This window comes from Protopterus annectens, chromosome 11.part0 (genome assembly GCF_019279795.1).
Source record: "Protopterus annectens isolate FY-2018-M chromosome 11.part0, PAN1.0, whole genome shotgun sequence".
In the NCBI taxonomy this organism is placed as follows: Eukaryota; Metazoa; Chordata; order Ceratodontiformes; family Protopteridae; genus Protopterus; species Protopterus annectens.
In genome coordinates, this window is record NC_056745.1 from 984,210,811 (window position 1) to 984,224,969 (window position 14,159).

At 36.8% G+C, this 14,159-nt stretch overlaps 1 protein-coding gene across 2 annotated transcripts in view; it reads left to right on the plus strand.

The window, feature by feature from the left end:
* The window catches only part of PCLO (piccolo presynaptic cytomatrix protein), a 2,606,742-nt gene that overhangs the window by 1,939,777 nt on the left and 652,806 nt on the right, over positions 1-14,159 (plus strand). For both annotated transcript variants that reach the window (XM_044088356.1, XM_044088355.1), the window contains exon 13: positions 2,740-2,790. In XM_044088356.1, coding sequence (XP_043944291.1) covers positions 2,740-2,790 — 51 coding nt within the window. The remainder of the gene's footprint in view (positions 1-2,739; positions 2,791-14,159) is intronic.

Genomic DNA, 14,159 nt, shown 5'->3' on the forward strand with positions numbered 1-14,159 from the left:
GATAACTCTGTAAATAGACGTGTCAAAATGTTTTATATCTGTAATGTTTGAATGTTATACTTTTGTATTACCTAAACTTGTATTATTCTGTGGAGCTTTTCTCCCTGGGCCTCTGCTGAAAAAGGGCTTTATCTCAGTTGTACTTTCAGGTCAACAAATGTCAAATAAATAAATAATGCATTGGTGGTAGTGGGCCTATAAACTGAAAGGCACAATTATGTGGCAAGACTATTCTACTGGGGAATGTGCATGCACTATAGTATAAAAGTAGTTGAGAGGCACTGTGAACATGAATCACAAAGCATTATAGAGAATAATGAACTTTATATGACATAGGATTGCCCATTACCAACAGTTCAATAAAATAGATGCAAGAAAACCAAGTATAGTAGCCCATGAAAAATAGAAAATTAGCATGGATCATTGGTTTATGGATTCTTAAGCACATATGTTGTTACTGGGATAATGATCACTAGGGCCCTTGCAAGAATAGCCATGCACCCCAAATCATTCAGGTACCAAGTACCATGCATTGAGGGACATCTTAGTAGGTAGGTAGCTAAGGATTTGTAGGATATTTTAGTTAGGATACTACTTTTCTTATTGACAGCCTGTGTACATGGGCGCTAGACCAGGGGTGAATTTATGATTTTCCATCCAATTGTCAAGGTTTTGTTTGAATAGAGTCAAAAATGATGGATGGTTTTACATGGATGGAGAGCCTATTCCACAGTGCGGGGATCCTTTGGGACACATATCTGTCTCTCCAGCATGATGTGTTTATGTCACAAATGAAGTTCAGATCCCTGGATCTAGTGTTTCTAGTGCTGTTTACTTTGTACATGTGCAGCAGATCTGTCAGGGCTGGGTCTGAGAAGGCCCTGTAAGCCTGGCAAAGATCCCCTCTCAGCAACGTGTAGGAGAATGAATACAGAGAAAGAGCTTTTAGGCTATCAGTGTAGGACAAGATATTCATTCCGTGAATTCCCTGGTGAGAAACATTTGCTGGCTTTCCAACTATTGCAGTGTCTAGTTAGATGCTTAGCCATTGGGAGCACCGTATTCAATGATAGGTCTGATAAGGGCCATGTAGATTGGTACTATAATTTCCTTGGACCTGGATGCTATAGCCTTACCTAAAAGTTGGGTAACATAGAATGATTTTCTTATTATCTTAGCTGCAATTTGGTCAAATACCAGATTCCTGTCTGCATATGTTCCCAGATCCTTTACTACTGGGTCGACTCCTAGGGGTTTTTTATCGATGGAATTAATTAACTTGGGTTGACAGTTTCCCAAAGGGCATTATAATGGATGTTTTGGCATTAAGTTTTAGGCCATGGCTTTGGTTCCAGCCATTTGTCTGTGTTAAAGCCACTTGCAAGATGATGTTTGTGTCTTGGGGAGAGTATCAATAATAGTTCCCAATTTACACTCATCTGTGAGCTTGGTGAGCCAGAAGCCTTTAATATTAGCCTTGACTTCCGAGATGTAGATGCCAAACAAGAGTGGGCCCAGCACAGAGCCCTGGGGTAATCCACTGGTGACCGGTCTCTTGGTGGAGGTAGTCTCACTGATTCTGATTATTGGGTCCTGTCTGTGAGCCAGCTGGCAATCTAATGAGTTATGTAAGGGTTTACACCTAACTCAGAGAGCTTGTTAACAATGCCTGAATGAGGTATTTTATCAAATGCCTTAGTCACGTCAAGATACACAGTATTTTATCCTCATCCATTGCTTGGCCACCCTCTCAGAGAAGTCTACCAGGTTAAATAGGCATGACCATCCTTTAACAAAGCAATCGGGATGGGTCCAGTGACTGTAGGTTGCAAAGTCTTTATTTATCATTTCCCTGATAATTCATCCCAAGGCTTTGCATATTAGGCTTTGTTAGACTGATGGGTTTTTAGTTCCCTGAGTTGGTTGAAGGTCCACCCATGTAGAGGGGAGTGATTGTTGAAGTCCTCCATTCACTTGGAACGTAGGTTGTTTCAGTAGTGTAATTGAAGAGTGCCTCAATTGTTCTTGACAGGTCATGTTTTAGACTGTTTAAGAGAGAACCATGGAGGTGGTGTTCTCGGCTTTAGTGAATGCTGCCAGCACCTGATCCATGCTGACAGCTTGGACAAGTATGCTGAAGGGGATTTAACCTGGTGGAGCGGGGGGGGGGAGTGGGTGGTGAAGTTTGAGATGAATTTAACAGACAGTAGATTTGCTATGTGAGCCTGATTGGTATAGGTGGTATTGTTCACCATCAGTTCAGCACACTGTTGTGTATTACCATGTAGGTGAAGAAGATTGGCCGTAGTCTATGAGGCTATCCTGACCTCATAGTTGGCCTTGGTAAACTTAACTGAAATTATTATACTCAGTAATTACAGTGTCTTCTGTACCAAGAGACACAAAGTCATAAAATATTGAGATTTGCAGGCATAAACAAAAGCAATGTGTAAAAAAGATATTAAGACAGTTCTAATAGTAGAAGTAGGAGCAATGGGCCTAATAAAAAATAATTTAGATGCGTTCATAGATATGCTACCAATATATGTAGACCCATAGGAATTAAAGAAGGAGGCAATTTTTGCGACAGTTTCTTAAATAGTTCTTTGTCCATTTTTTTCCTAGTAGTAATGTTTTGTCTGCTATATGAAGAAACATGTAATGTTATTTAATTTCTGGTAATTTTCACTTTTTATTCTAAATCTTTAATGCAACTATTTTGTGTCTTTTCTTTTGCAGACTGGTGAAGCCACAAAGACTCCTAGCTATCCAATCACAGGAGATATTCAGGTATTTGTTTTTATTTTTCATGTTTGAAATTCCTCAGATTCCTCTTCCTTTTCTCTTAACTTTTGACATTTTTATTGCTTGCTGCAAGATCACTCATACGATGGAGTACTTTTTTAATATTAGAGATGTTTAAGGAGCATCTTGTCTTTCTCTCGTACACATAAACTTTTAAACTCATTCATATGTATATATACACACAGGTACATAATCTACAATAATAATATAAATGAATAAAACACATTGTGGACCCTATCCTTAAAACCTATACACAGTAATGTACAGTTTTTGTGCACCAAAGAATGGAGCACAAAGTCTGTTTTGATTTGTAAAATAATAATAAGCATTATTATGATCAGGCCAGGAGACTTGCATGATCATACTCAGTTATACACTAACCAGCTACCTGCCAAAGCTAGTGAGTCCACCCCTATGACTGTGTACCATTTACCACATTAGCACTGCTTCAGTCCAAGTTTGTCCTGGTTGTGTTGAGCTGTGACGCAAAAAAGGCACATTGAGCAATGGCACCAGGCTAGGCAGTACAGCATCCTCCCTAGCCTGCCCCTGATAGTATGTTGCCCATTATACAGTCCTAAAAAACATACAATCACCCATGACAGAAAAAAACTAAAAAAAACTACACCTGCATGCCATTGAACAACACTCCTTAATAGCAACAGAGTCCCCTAGCAGGGAGGCAAACCTTGCTTGCTAATTTGCGAAGCCCCACGGCGTGATGCTGGTGAGTTCTTGCCAATAGGAGTTCACACAACAACAGAACCTCTTATTACAATATTGTGTTAATGATTCAGTGCTGCTGCATGCATGATGACTGTGATTTTTGTATGATTTACAGTCATGTATGTTTGTACCAGACGGTGCTGCTGCTCCTTGATGCAATGCAACGTGGTTTATGAAGTAGCTAGTATAACTAGGTTTTCTGTATTGTAGTTATCTGCCTCACTCAGTACCACTGTCTATGCTACTGACAGGCTCCACAGAACTACCTGTCACTAACTATTTGAAATGTTGGGACCTACTAAACTGGAGAATGAGTGGCGGAAAGATCAGACTTACATATACTAAGTCCAAGATGCCATTTCACAGAATATTCCTTTTTTCTCTGAGGTATGGTGATCTTGGAGTTGGTATATTATTTATTTATTTATTTATTTGCAGTTTGTTTGCCAGGATAGTCCATATATAAGTTCAGGGGGTGTGGAGGGTGCAGGGGGGCTTTTGCCCCCCTACAAAAAGAAGTTTTGAGAAGAAGGGTGATTTTTAAGATTTGCTCTTCTGTGTTTTGGGTCTTTTTTTCCCCAGCTTTGCAGCACTCATCATTTCAAGTGCCAACATTTCAGCAGGGAGCTCTACCTGTCATTCTTCAACTATGCATCACTCAAGATAGCAGAATTGTGACCGTGTGACACTGGGGGTCTACCACAGTTTATTTCATTGATTTGCAGTGCTCCCTAGTAGGGCACAGATGCTAGCGTGCACGATACAGCTACACAGCTGTGTACTACCTTTGTGAATCTCAAGGTCTGAGAAAGGCGATCCACATTCTACTCATTTATCAAGCACTTGGACCAAAACATGATTTGTAAAAGAGCTTCAGTAATAATACATGGCACATAGGGAACAAGAACACAAGTCACAGTAAATCTGATATTGCACATTATACAGTTCAGTGAGTGTCGCAGTACAGTGCTTAGTTACATGCAATATTTACCACACTGTCTTATTCTTTACACACTGAACTGATAGATATAGCATTCAGTTTCTAAGTAATTACTCTCAAGAAAACAGGGATGTTGAATATACTGCAAGATGTGTTGCTTCATTATCAGGCATAAGATGATTTCAGAGTCCTCATTTCCAGTTTTTTTTCAGTAGTTTGATGATGCCCAGAATGATGTTTCCTGTTTCACCACATTTATCATCATTTTGATAAGTCCTGCACATTGCCATGCGAACTGTAGTAAAATGAGTGTATCTGCAGTAGCCTACACCATTGTAACATTGCTCATGCCCGGTCTGCTCTCACTATTATCAAAACCAAAATGGCAGCCATTTTTCTTTATCTGTTTAGCTGCTCTGTCAAATAGGCAAAGTTTCATTTTAGAGTTGTGTTAGTAAAATTTTATTTTATGTCTCTCTTCTTTTCTTAATTATTGTTTGTATTTCTCTGTTAAGATATGATTGCTTGCCTAGATCTTCACATCTTTCGTTTAAGTCTATACTGGTACTATGGAACACATAGGTATCAACGGTCCATTAGTCAATCCTTTTGGTAAACAGCATTCTTTAGCATTAACATTCTATGCTTCCCAAAGGTACCTGAGTTGTTTGGATAAAAAGCAAGCTCATTATAATGTGTTGACTAAGTACAGATATCCTAATATAATGAAAGATGTGGACAACTGGGCAGGTGTAAAGAAAGCCAGTAACATTAAACTATGTCAGATCAATTATCTTTTTTTAAACATTAAATTGCACTCATGACATAAAACCAACATTTGTCAGATACATGCATGCATACATTTTATAATGAAATCCATGTTTCTGATATGATGTTACCAGAATATGTATTATATAACTCGAATATAAGACAATTCAGTAAATACAGATTTGTTTTGACCCATACAGAATGCCTGATTTCAGTATTAAACACATCAATTTACACAAAAGAGATTAATTAATTACCATTCAACTTGCTCTGTACAATAACTTGTCTTTAAAAAAAACTTATAAATTCTTGTACATTCTATAGTCTTTGTACTTCCATCTCAGATTTTCAACATTGTTCATAACCAATTGTGTTAGGTAGTTGTTTTATGACCCGCAATATATAATAACAAATAAATGCTCTCACCTACAGGCTAGGTAATGGTTTGAAGCTTCTAGCCATACATCCTGCAGCTGGTATCCACTAGAAGATTAACTTCAGCAAAACCAGTGTGGATGTGCCCAGTACTGACTAAGGTGTGACAGCTGAAGAGCTGGACAATGAAGCCTACTTTCTAGGTGAGCAAAGCTTTCCCCAGTCTTAGTGTTTCTGTCTTCCCAACAGAGCAACAAATTGGTTGAGAAGCATATATTTTGCTTTAAACCATCCCTAAGGTACAAAGGTTCATATTGGTTAATTGGCTGTTGGTCTAAGAGCCATTTTAAGCCTAGTCAAGCTTTTCCTAATTTACCAAAATATTGCTGACATGTCAATACCTCAAGGAATTTTATGGTTACAATATAGGCTTGTACACATCAAAGGTTTACAGGCTGCCCTTGTTCATTAGAGAAATTATTTCCAAATCAAGGGTAAATTTGTGATTTCCCATCCATGGGTCCAAGGTACATTTGAATAGGGCTAGGGATGAGCTTTGCTTCACATGGATGGGATGCCTGTTCCAGAGGAATATGGGTAACCTTTGAGAGACATACCTGCCCCTCCATCCCGCCCTGCATAGCTCACAATCAAGGTTTAGGTCCTTAGAATGGGTATTTCTGATGCCATTTGTTTTGCAGATGTGTAAGAAATCCATCATTGTGGGATCAGAGGATGCTTTGTAAGCTAGTCATAGATTCCATGCATCAGTCCATAGAAGCACAAGTACAGGGACTGGGCTTTGAGATGGTCTGCATAGAACTTATTGTTTACTCCCTGAATTCTGTTTCTGAGTAACCTCTGTGGTCTGTCAAGGTGTTGCAAGTGCCTGGTCATGTACAGGCTGAGGGGTGCACTGTACTGTATGACTGGTCAGATGAGAGCTGAGTATAGTGGAAAAATGACCTCCTTGGAGACGGATGCCATGTCCTTACTTATAAATTGTGTATTGTAGAATGATTTCCTCACCGGATTAAACACATGCTGCTGTCAGCATGCATTCCGAGATCCCTAACCAGTGTTTCTACTTTTAAGGGTGTATTATTAATGTGGAGATTTACCAGCAGTGGCAGTCTTTCCAAAGGGTACTATTATGCACTATTTTTGTATTGAGTTTTAGTCCATGGCTCTGGCACCAGTTGTCTGTCTGCATCAGGCCCCCTTAATAGGTATCTCTGTCTTTACAGACAAGCTTCAAATTCCCCTTTTGTGGAGCATGTGCTTCTTACTCAATGCCCTTCATCACTTTATCCTGGTTGGGGAGCATATTTTCCCCTTGAACCTGTCCTAGAGGACATGCTTCAAATCTCTTTTTGAGAGGTGTTTCCCCTTCTAAGAACAATTCATCAACTCCCTCTTATATCAGTCTTTCATCATATTAGTAATAACCATCATCACCCAGGGAAGACTTTTATCAAGCCTTACCCATCCTAACAGTGACGCTCAGCTATCCCATAATGTGCTACAAAAGTGATGCTGAGTAGGAAACTTCAATAGTGCCATAACCTCTTTTGCCATAGTTTGCATCAGTACATTGGAGAATGGATCAAATCCTGCACCTTGTACCCTGCAAAAAAAGGGGATACTTCCGCACTGTGTTTGCAGACATAGGGAAAGATTAGTCCTTCTGTATGAACCTGTATCCCAAAAGCATTCCCACCCACCAGGCCACATTCTTTGCACAAACTGTGGCCTGTTCACTTTTTTTAATCAAGGGATGAGTAGCCCATATTTTTACCCTAATAACCCTCTCTTCCTGTGGTGATTCTAGCTCACTCCTCCCCCAAGCCCATACTCAACCTTTATATATATATATATATATATATATATATATATGTGTGTGTGTGTGTGTGTGTGTGTGTTTGTGTGTGTGTGTGTGTGTGTGTGTGTGTGTGTGTGTGTGTGTGTGTGTGTGTGTGTGTGTGTGTGTGTGTGTGTGTGTGTGTGTGTGTGTGTAACAAAATAAAGCAACTAAAAATAAAAAACACCAGAACACAAACAGTTGACAAGAGGGTACTAACTGTACATAATGCAAATTATGCCAGCAGCAAAATAAATCCAATACCAGCATTGTTTTCCAGGGGGCAAGCCCCACTTCATCCGTCATAGTCCCACTAGCTTATATAAACAATTTTCAACATTGCACAACAGCAAGGAAAAGACATATTTCCATTTCACATTGTTCCTTGATCTTTCACACATTTCTCAGTACATGATGGCTGACTGTTCCCTCATACATTGTTGTAACACCTGTCAACCTCCTAGTTCATTAATGAGGAACAAATTCAAAATATAGAGCCAGACACACAAACTCATGGACTAATTTACAGCAATGCAGTTGTACACTTAGCAGCTTGCTAGTATAACAAAATTTCTATTAATATACATTTCTGGTCTGAAAACTATCTGTAACTATTTCTTAGCTGTAATCCTCAAAAATTCCACAAAACACATACACACACACACACACACACACACACACACACACACACACACAAATGGGACAGACAAAAGATGAAAAGGCACCAAAAACAATTCAGAATTAAAATACTTCTCCCTTTACATCTTTAAGGATAGCAGCACCTGTAATACTCTTGCATGCCTTTAGAGTTGACATTCCTACAACCACAAAAATTTGCAGCTGCCTAAATTTGCAGTTGTTATATTTCATACCTTTCCATATCTGTCAACCTAACATGACTTTGCCCATTTGGATTACATACACGTGTATGTGTATACACTACACTATACAAACACATACACACACACACACATATATATATATATATATATATATATATATATATATATATGGATTCCATACATTTGGTCGAATTACACTTAGTCGAAAATTATTCCAGGCATTCACTTCACTGAAAGCTCACTTGACTGAAAGTTCACTGTGTCGAAGTTCATTTGGTAGAAAATGGAATATAGCCCCTGCCCCACTGTAGTGCAACCCTGGAGTGAGAATATTAAATAAGGGGGGGGGGCGTAGCCCCCTACATTATGCCAATAGTTTTTACTAAAGATATATATATATCAATGCATTTCTAATGGATATACTTTCTTATAATAGTGAATACATTAAAATTATGTGGAGGCTACACCCCCCCCCATTCTGGGGGGCTGTGCCCCCCACCCCTCACTCTTATTTAATATTCTCACTGCAGGGTTGCACTGCAGTGGGGCAGGGGCTATATTCCATTTTCGACCAAAAGAACTTCGACCAAGTGTGCTTTCAGTCAAGTGAGCTTTCAGTGAAGTGCAATGCCTGGTATCATTTTCGACCGAGTGTAATTCGACCAAATGTATGGAAACCATAGATATATATATACACACACACTCATATTATCCCCCTTGCCTATAAGTACCCTGCTGTGTCTTGCTATCTATTTAGGACCTTCTCTCTCTGTCTCTCTTTTGCTTCCAGTTTTATATTAACTTCTCTCCTGTTCTCTTAAGGTCGGAAGAACAAACATCTCAGATAAGATCTAGTACCACCAAATATTCTGCCATCCCATTAACCCAAGGTAGGCCCCCAGTCTTTTAAAGCTAATGGCTTTACCTTTTAACGCCCACTGTTTGAGCAGCTTGCCCTTCACCCACTATGGGCAAACTCTCAGACTCTCAGACTATGCATCCTTCCTCCCCAGCTGTGATCATGAAGCCCCAAAAGAGCACCTACATTATTTATTTGCTTGTTTCCATGACATGACACATCATAGCAATCAGTTAGTTCCCAGTTACAAAAATTACATTGTTCCTTCCAAACATGACAATAACATCTGGTCTTTACACCTTTCTGGCATCTGCATCATAGAAGAATGCTTTTGACTCCATCTCTTACCACATTTTTTGCAATTACCAGATACTTTTTCCTTGAGTCTAGACCTGGCTATCTTTCCCATACTTGCTCTGAATGAGCTTCTAATCCAGTCCACACAAATCCTCTGAAACTCTTGAGTATTGTACCTGTAGCAAAACAGAACAATTAGCACATTACCACAATACTCTATGCACCACTACCCTGTCGTTCCTTTCAACGTTTTTTTTATTATTAAATGCCCCATATAACAATAAATTCTCTTCTACATATATAGCACAACAGTAAAAAGTGTTACATTTCTAAATCAGTGTTGTGGATGTTTTTGATTGGTTAGAAGTTTTGTTTAGAAAGTATTTAAGGTTAAGCTAGATGTCATTGGTTGTTCTGAAGAAGTCTGTCATTTAGCAGATGAAAGCACTTAACCACTTTTATTTTTTATCACTTGTTATTATGATATTTCATTTAATTAAAGTCTGATATGCCTTGGTGCAGTTTGCCCTGTTGTATAGAAGCAACTGTTCATAAAAAGAGTTATGAATGTATGGAACAGATGCATAGTAAAAATGAGGAAAATGGATTATAGTAGTTAACCCCCTACTGTAGTTAGAGACTGAAAAATATCATTTTAGTGTATCTTGGTTTTTATGTAACAATGTCATTGCACTACTCTAGGTTATTTGTATTATTTCATAATTTGTTCTACCATAAAATGACCGGTTGGGTATTTTAGTTATTTTTGTCCATTATAATGTGGTCTCCTTAGCCACAGTATGATATCTTCACCCTTGCTTTTACAATGGCTTATTTTGTTCTGTCACTTTAAATTACAACACTGAACTGCAGACTTTTAAAGAATTTCTGGAGAGAGAGAAAGCATTCATACATTTTTTAATCAGTGTTTCTTTTGATTTATGCCCTTTACAATCTCCTAAACAGAGTCGCAATGACATTTTTCTTCACCTGCAGGGAGTGATTAAATGGAATTCTTTTGAGAAAGAAAAAAAGGTTTATTTCATTGAACTGGGTTCCTCCACTCATTCACTTACGTATTTCTAGAATTGCTTGCTGAAACATGACAACAGAGCTGGCTGGTCTCTGCCAAGTATACTGAAATCTCAGAGAATCAATAGCTTTATTGCTTCTGTGGGAAAGAAAGAATGCAAGGTTACAAACTCATTTGAAGTAATGGGTAGTGAAATGCATTTGCTAGAGAGGGAATATTTCTTATAGAAAGTAATAAGAGTCAGATAACATGCAAACCAAGATGGTTTGCAGTGAGGTTGCCAAATAACGCAAAATGACAGAGACGGTAAGAAACAGCTAAGTCATGCCGTACTTATACACAGCATAACGTGGATGTTTTTGTAGGTAGAAAAATGCAATGTAGAATGAGGAAAGACTGCATTTAGGATCTAACCATCCTTTAGAAATGCAATGTAAAGAGTAAATTACTTCTCTGCAGGAGGTCAAATATGAATAAGGTTGTGTCATATCTATCACAACTTGTTTATTGCTTTTTCTCATAGAAAATTGTTGCTGACCCTATTTCTACAGTTGATTCATGTGTTATGTATCATTTGCAACAACCTGTCCGTACATTATGTGAATATGATGAACATGTAGTAATGAATTCTAGGGGAGATTTTAGAGTGTACAATTTCTCAGAAGCACATGTAGATGGACATGTAGCAGATTTATTAGCAAAGGGATACTTGTGTTCCAACCAGGTCTTTTGATTTTACTAGTACTATGATTGATATTAAATTGTTTTTAAGGAAAATTAATTTTAGTTTATTATATCAAGATGGCATATATAATGTGAGTAATAAGTACAATATAAGCAGTATATATAACCCCCTCTACATCCTAAATTAATTACGCATGAAAAGATTTGTGAAAATGAATTGAAGCATTTATACATGTCAAACATCAAGGGGAAATACATTTATAACTTAGATGAAAATAAACAAAGTATTTTGAACGCATTAACTAATGAGAAAGTAAGAATCATGAAACCAGACAAAGGGGGTGGAGCTGTAATTATGAGTCAGGAAATGTATAATAACAAATTAAATGATATATTGAATACAGATACATACATATAAATGTCTCCCAATGAATTGAATAGTGCATATAGAAAGATCTATGGACAAATACATGATATTTTTTAGAAAGATGAATAAATGTAGATTTATACAACTACCTGAATATCACTACTCCCAGAATACCATTTTTTTGGCACCCCCAACATTCATAAAAGTATAGATGACGCCCCCATGCGTCCATTAGTTGATGGTAGAGACTCAATTACTTCAGCATGTGCAAAATACATAGATTATGAACTAAAGAAGATCCTAGAAAAAGAAATACAAATTTGTAAAGATTCCTGAACTTTTTTGGAACACATGAATGAGGTTGAGTTTGATTATGATGACATCTTAGTCACAATAGATGTATGTGACTTATACACCGTTATTCCACAAACTACAGGGCTTGAATGGGTCAATGAAATGCTGATTTATCATCATATAACACATGATTTAGTAAACCTAATAATGGAACTTTTAGAAATAGTATTAAGTAATAATTTTATAACTTTTAATAAGAAATATTTTTTGCAGAAATAAGGCATCGCTATAGGATCACCATGTGGGGGGGGGGGCTATGCAAATTTAGTTATGGCCTTCTGGGAAAGAAATCATGTATTTAATAGTAAATACCATACATCTATAAAATCGTATCACAGATTTCAGGATGATATCAGTATCATCTGGAAGGGTACAACAGAAATGTTGAACAAATTTTTAACATACATAAATACCACTTCTGAATTTTTAAAATTCACATGGGACATCGATATGAAATATATGAATTATTTGGATGTACATCTTATGAAGGAAAACAGTAATCAAGCCTATGTAGCAGTTATTCATAGAAAGGAATCTTACTCTGATTGCTTCTTGCATTACAGTAGTTGCCATCCGGAACACCAGAAGAAGTCCGTTGTCAAAGGGCAACTGGTAAGGGCAGCCCGGATGGCGACTAAAGTAGATCAATTTAATGAAGAATGTAATTTCATGTGTAATATGTTTCTTAATAGAGATTACCCAGAAGCATTAGTTGATGCACTAATACAAGATGTTACCATCAAGAGAATGAATGGATATTTTAAACCTATCTTAGATAAACAGAGTATAGTACAAGATTCCAGTAATTCAATGAATATGAACAGTGGGAGGTTAAATATTGATGAAATATGTGTTTCAGCAAGACAGAATGATTTTTCTAGGGCCTTAGTGCTTACTTTCTCACATGATTACAACATAATCAGAGATATAATGGTTAATAATTGGACCATTCTAATAGACGATCCCCACTGTAGAAACCAAATTAGTGAGAAACCTAGAATAGTCAATTTTAAGGAAATCTTAAAATATATAAACTACTCACCCATTCATGGTAACAAAGGTATGTTTAAATGTGGGGTTTGTTATTGGTGCCACAAAATAAAAATGAGTGAATCCTTTTACCTTAGGAAAAGAAAGCTTTATTTACATAGTAAATATAATTGTAAATCCAAAGCTGTTTATACTTAGCTACATGTAATTCATGCTCAATGTTCTATATAGGGAAATCAGAGAGACAGCTGGCCCAAAGAATATATGAGCATGAATATACTATAAAGATAAATAAATTAAATAATGCATTAGCAAAACGCATTAGTGAGTATAACGATCACCAATTTTCTTTCATGGCTATAGACCATGTTGAAATGGAATATAAGAGACCCTGGGGCTTGCACTTAGAACTCAAAGAATTAAAGTGGCAAATAAGAACACAAGCTGATATTTGGCCCGGAATAAATGAGCATAGCTCAATAACCCCAATATTAAAATTAAAAACATTACAAAGAAATAAAATTGTGTGATCTATACTATACTACATGTATCACTTTTTGATTTTGATGCTTATATTACAAATTTCCTGTAACACAAATTGAATGTACATATATAAATGCATATATATATATATATATATATATATATATATATATATATATATATATATATATATTTTTTTTTTTTTACATATATTTATATACACATACATGTATTTATTCGTAGATAATTTTGTAATATATTATATGTATTTATTTATTTATTTCTAAATCAAGTGGTTTTAATATTTGCTAGTACATTTTTAATATACTCCTTAATATATTCTGAAGTTCCTTACAATGACAGTTTTATTCATGAGCACTTTAGATTTATGTAGTTGGCTTTTTTATTGCTATATGTATCTTGTCAGTTCAAATGATTTTTTAGTTTAATACTTGTAATAGTTTTAATAAGCAGGATAGTGGGCATAATTAATTAATAACGGGTCTAATGAAGTAATTAGCATGTACATAAAAGGATGTGATGTAATGTTTTTTGAATTAGGTTCATAGGTTCATAGGTTCATACTAGGCTATCTGCCCAAGGGCATTTATAAGCCTAGCCCATAGATATGTGGCTTTCGCCACCCCTTTAGTTTGAATAAAAACTATGCCTATTATTTTGCTGTTCCTCTGTCAAGCAGTGACACTGAAGTAATCCCTGGGGTATATCTGCGATCTCCCATCCATTGGTCAAGATTCCTCTTGAACAAGGCCAG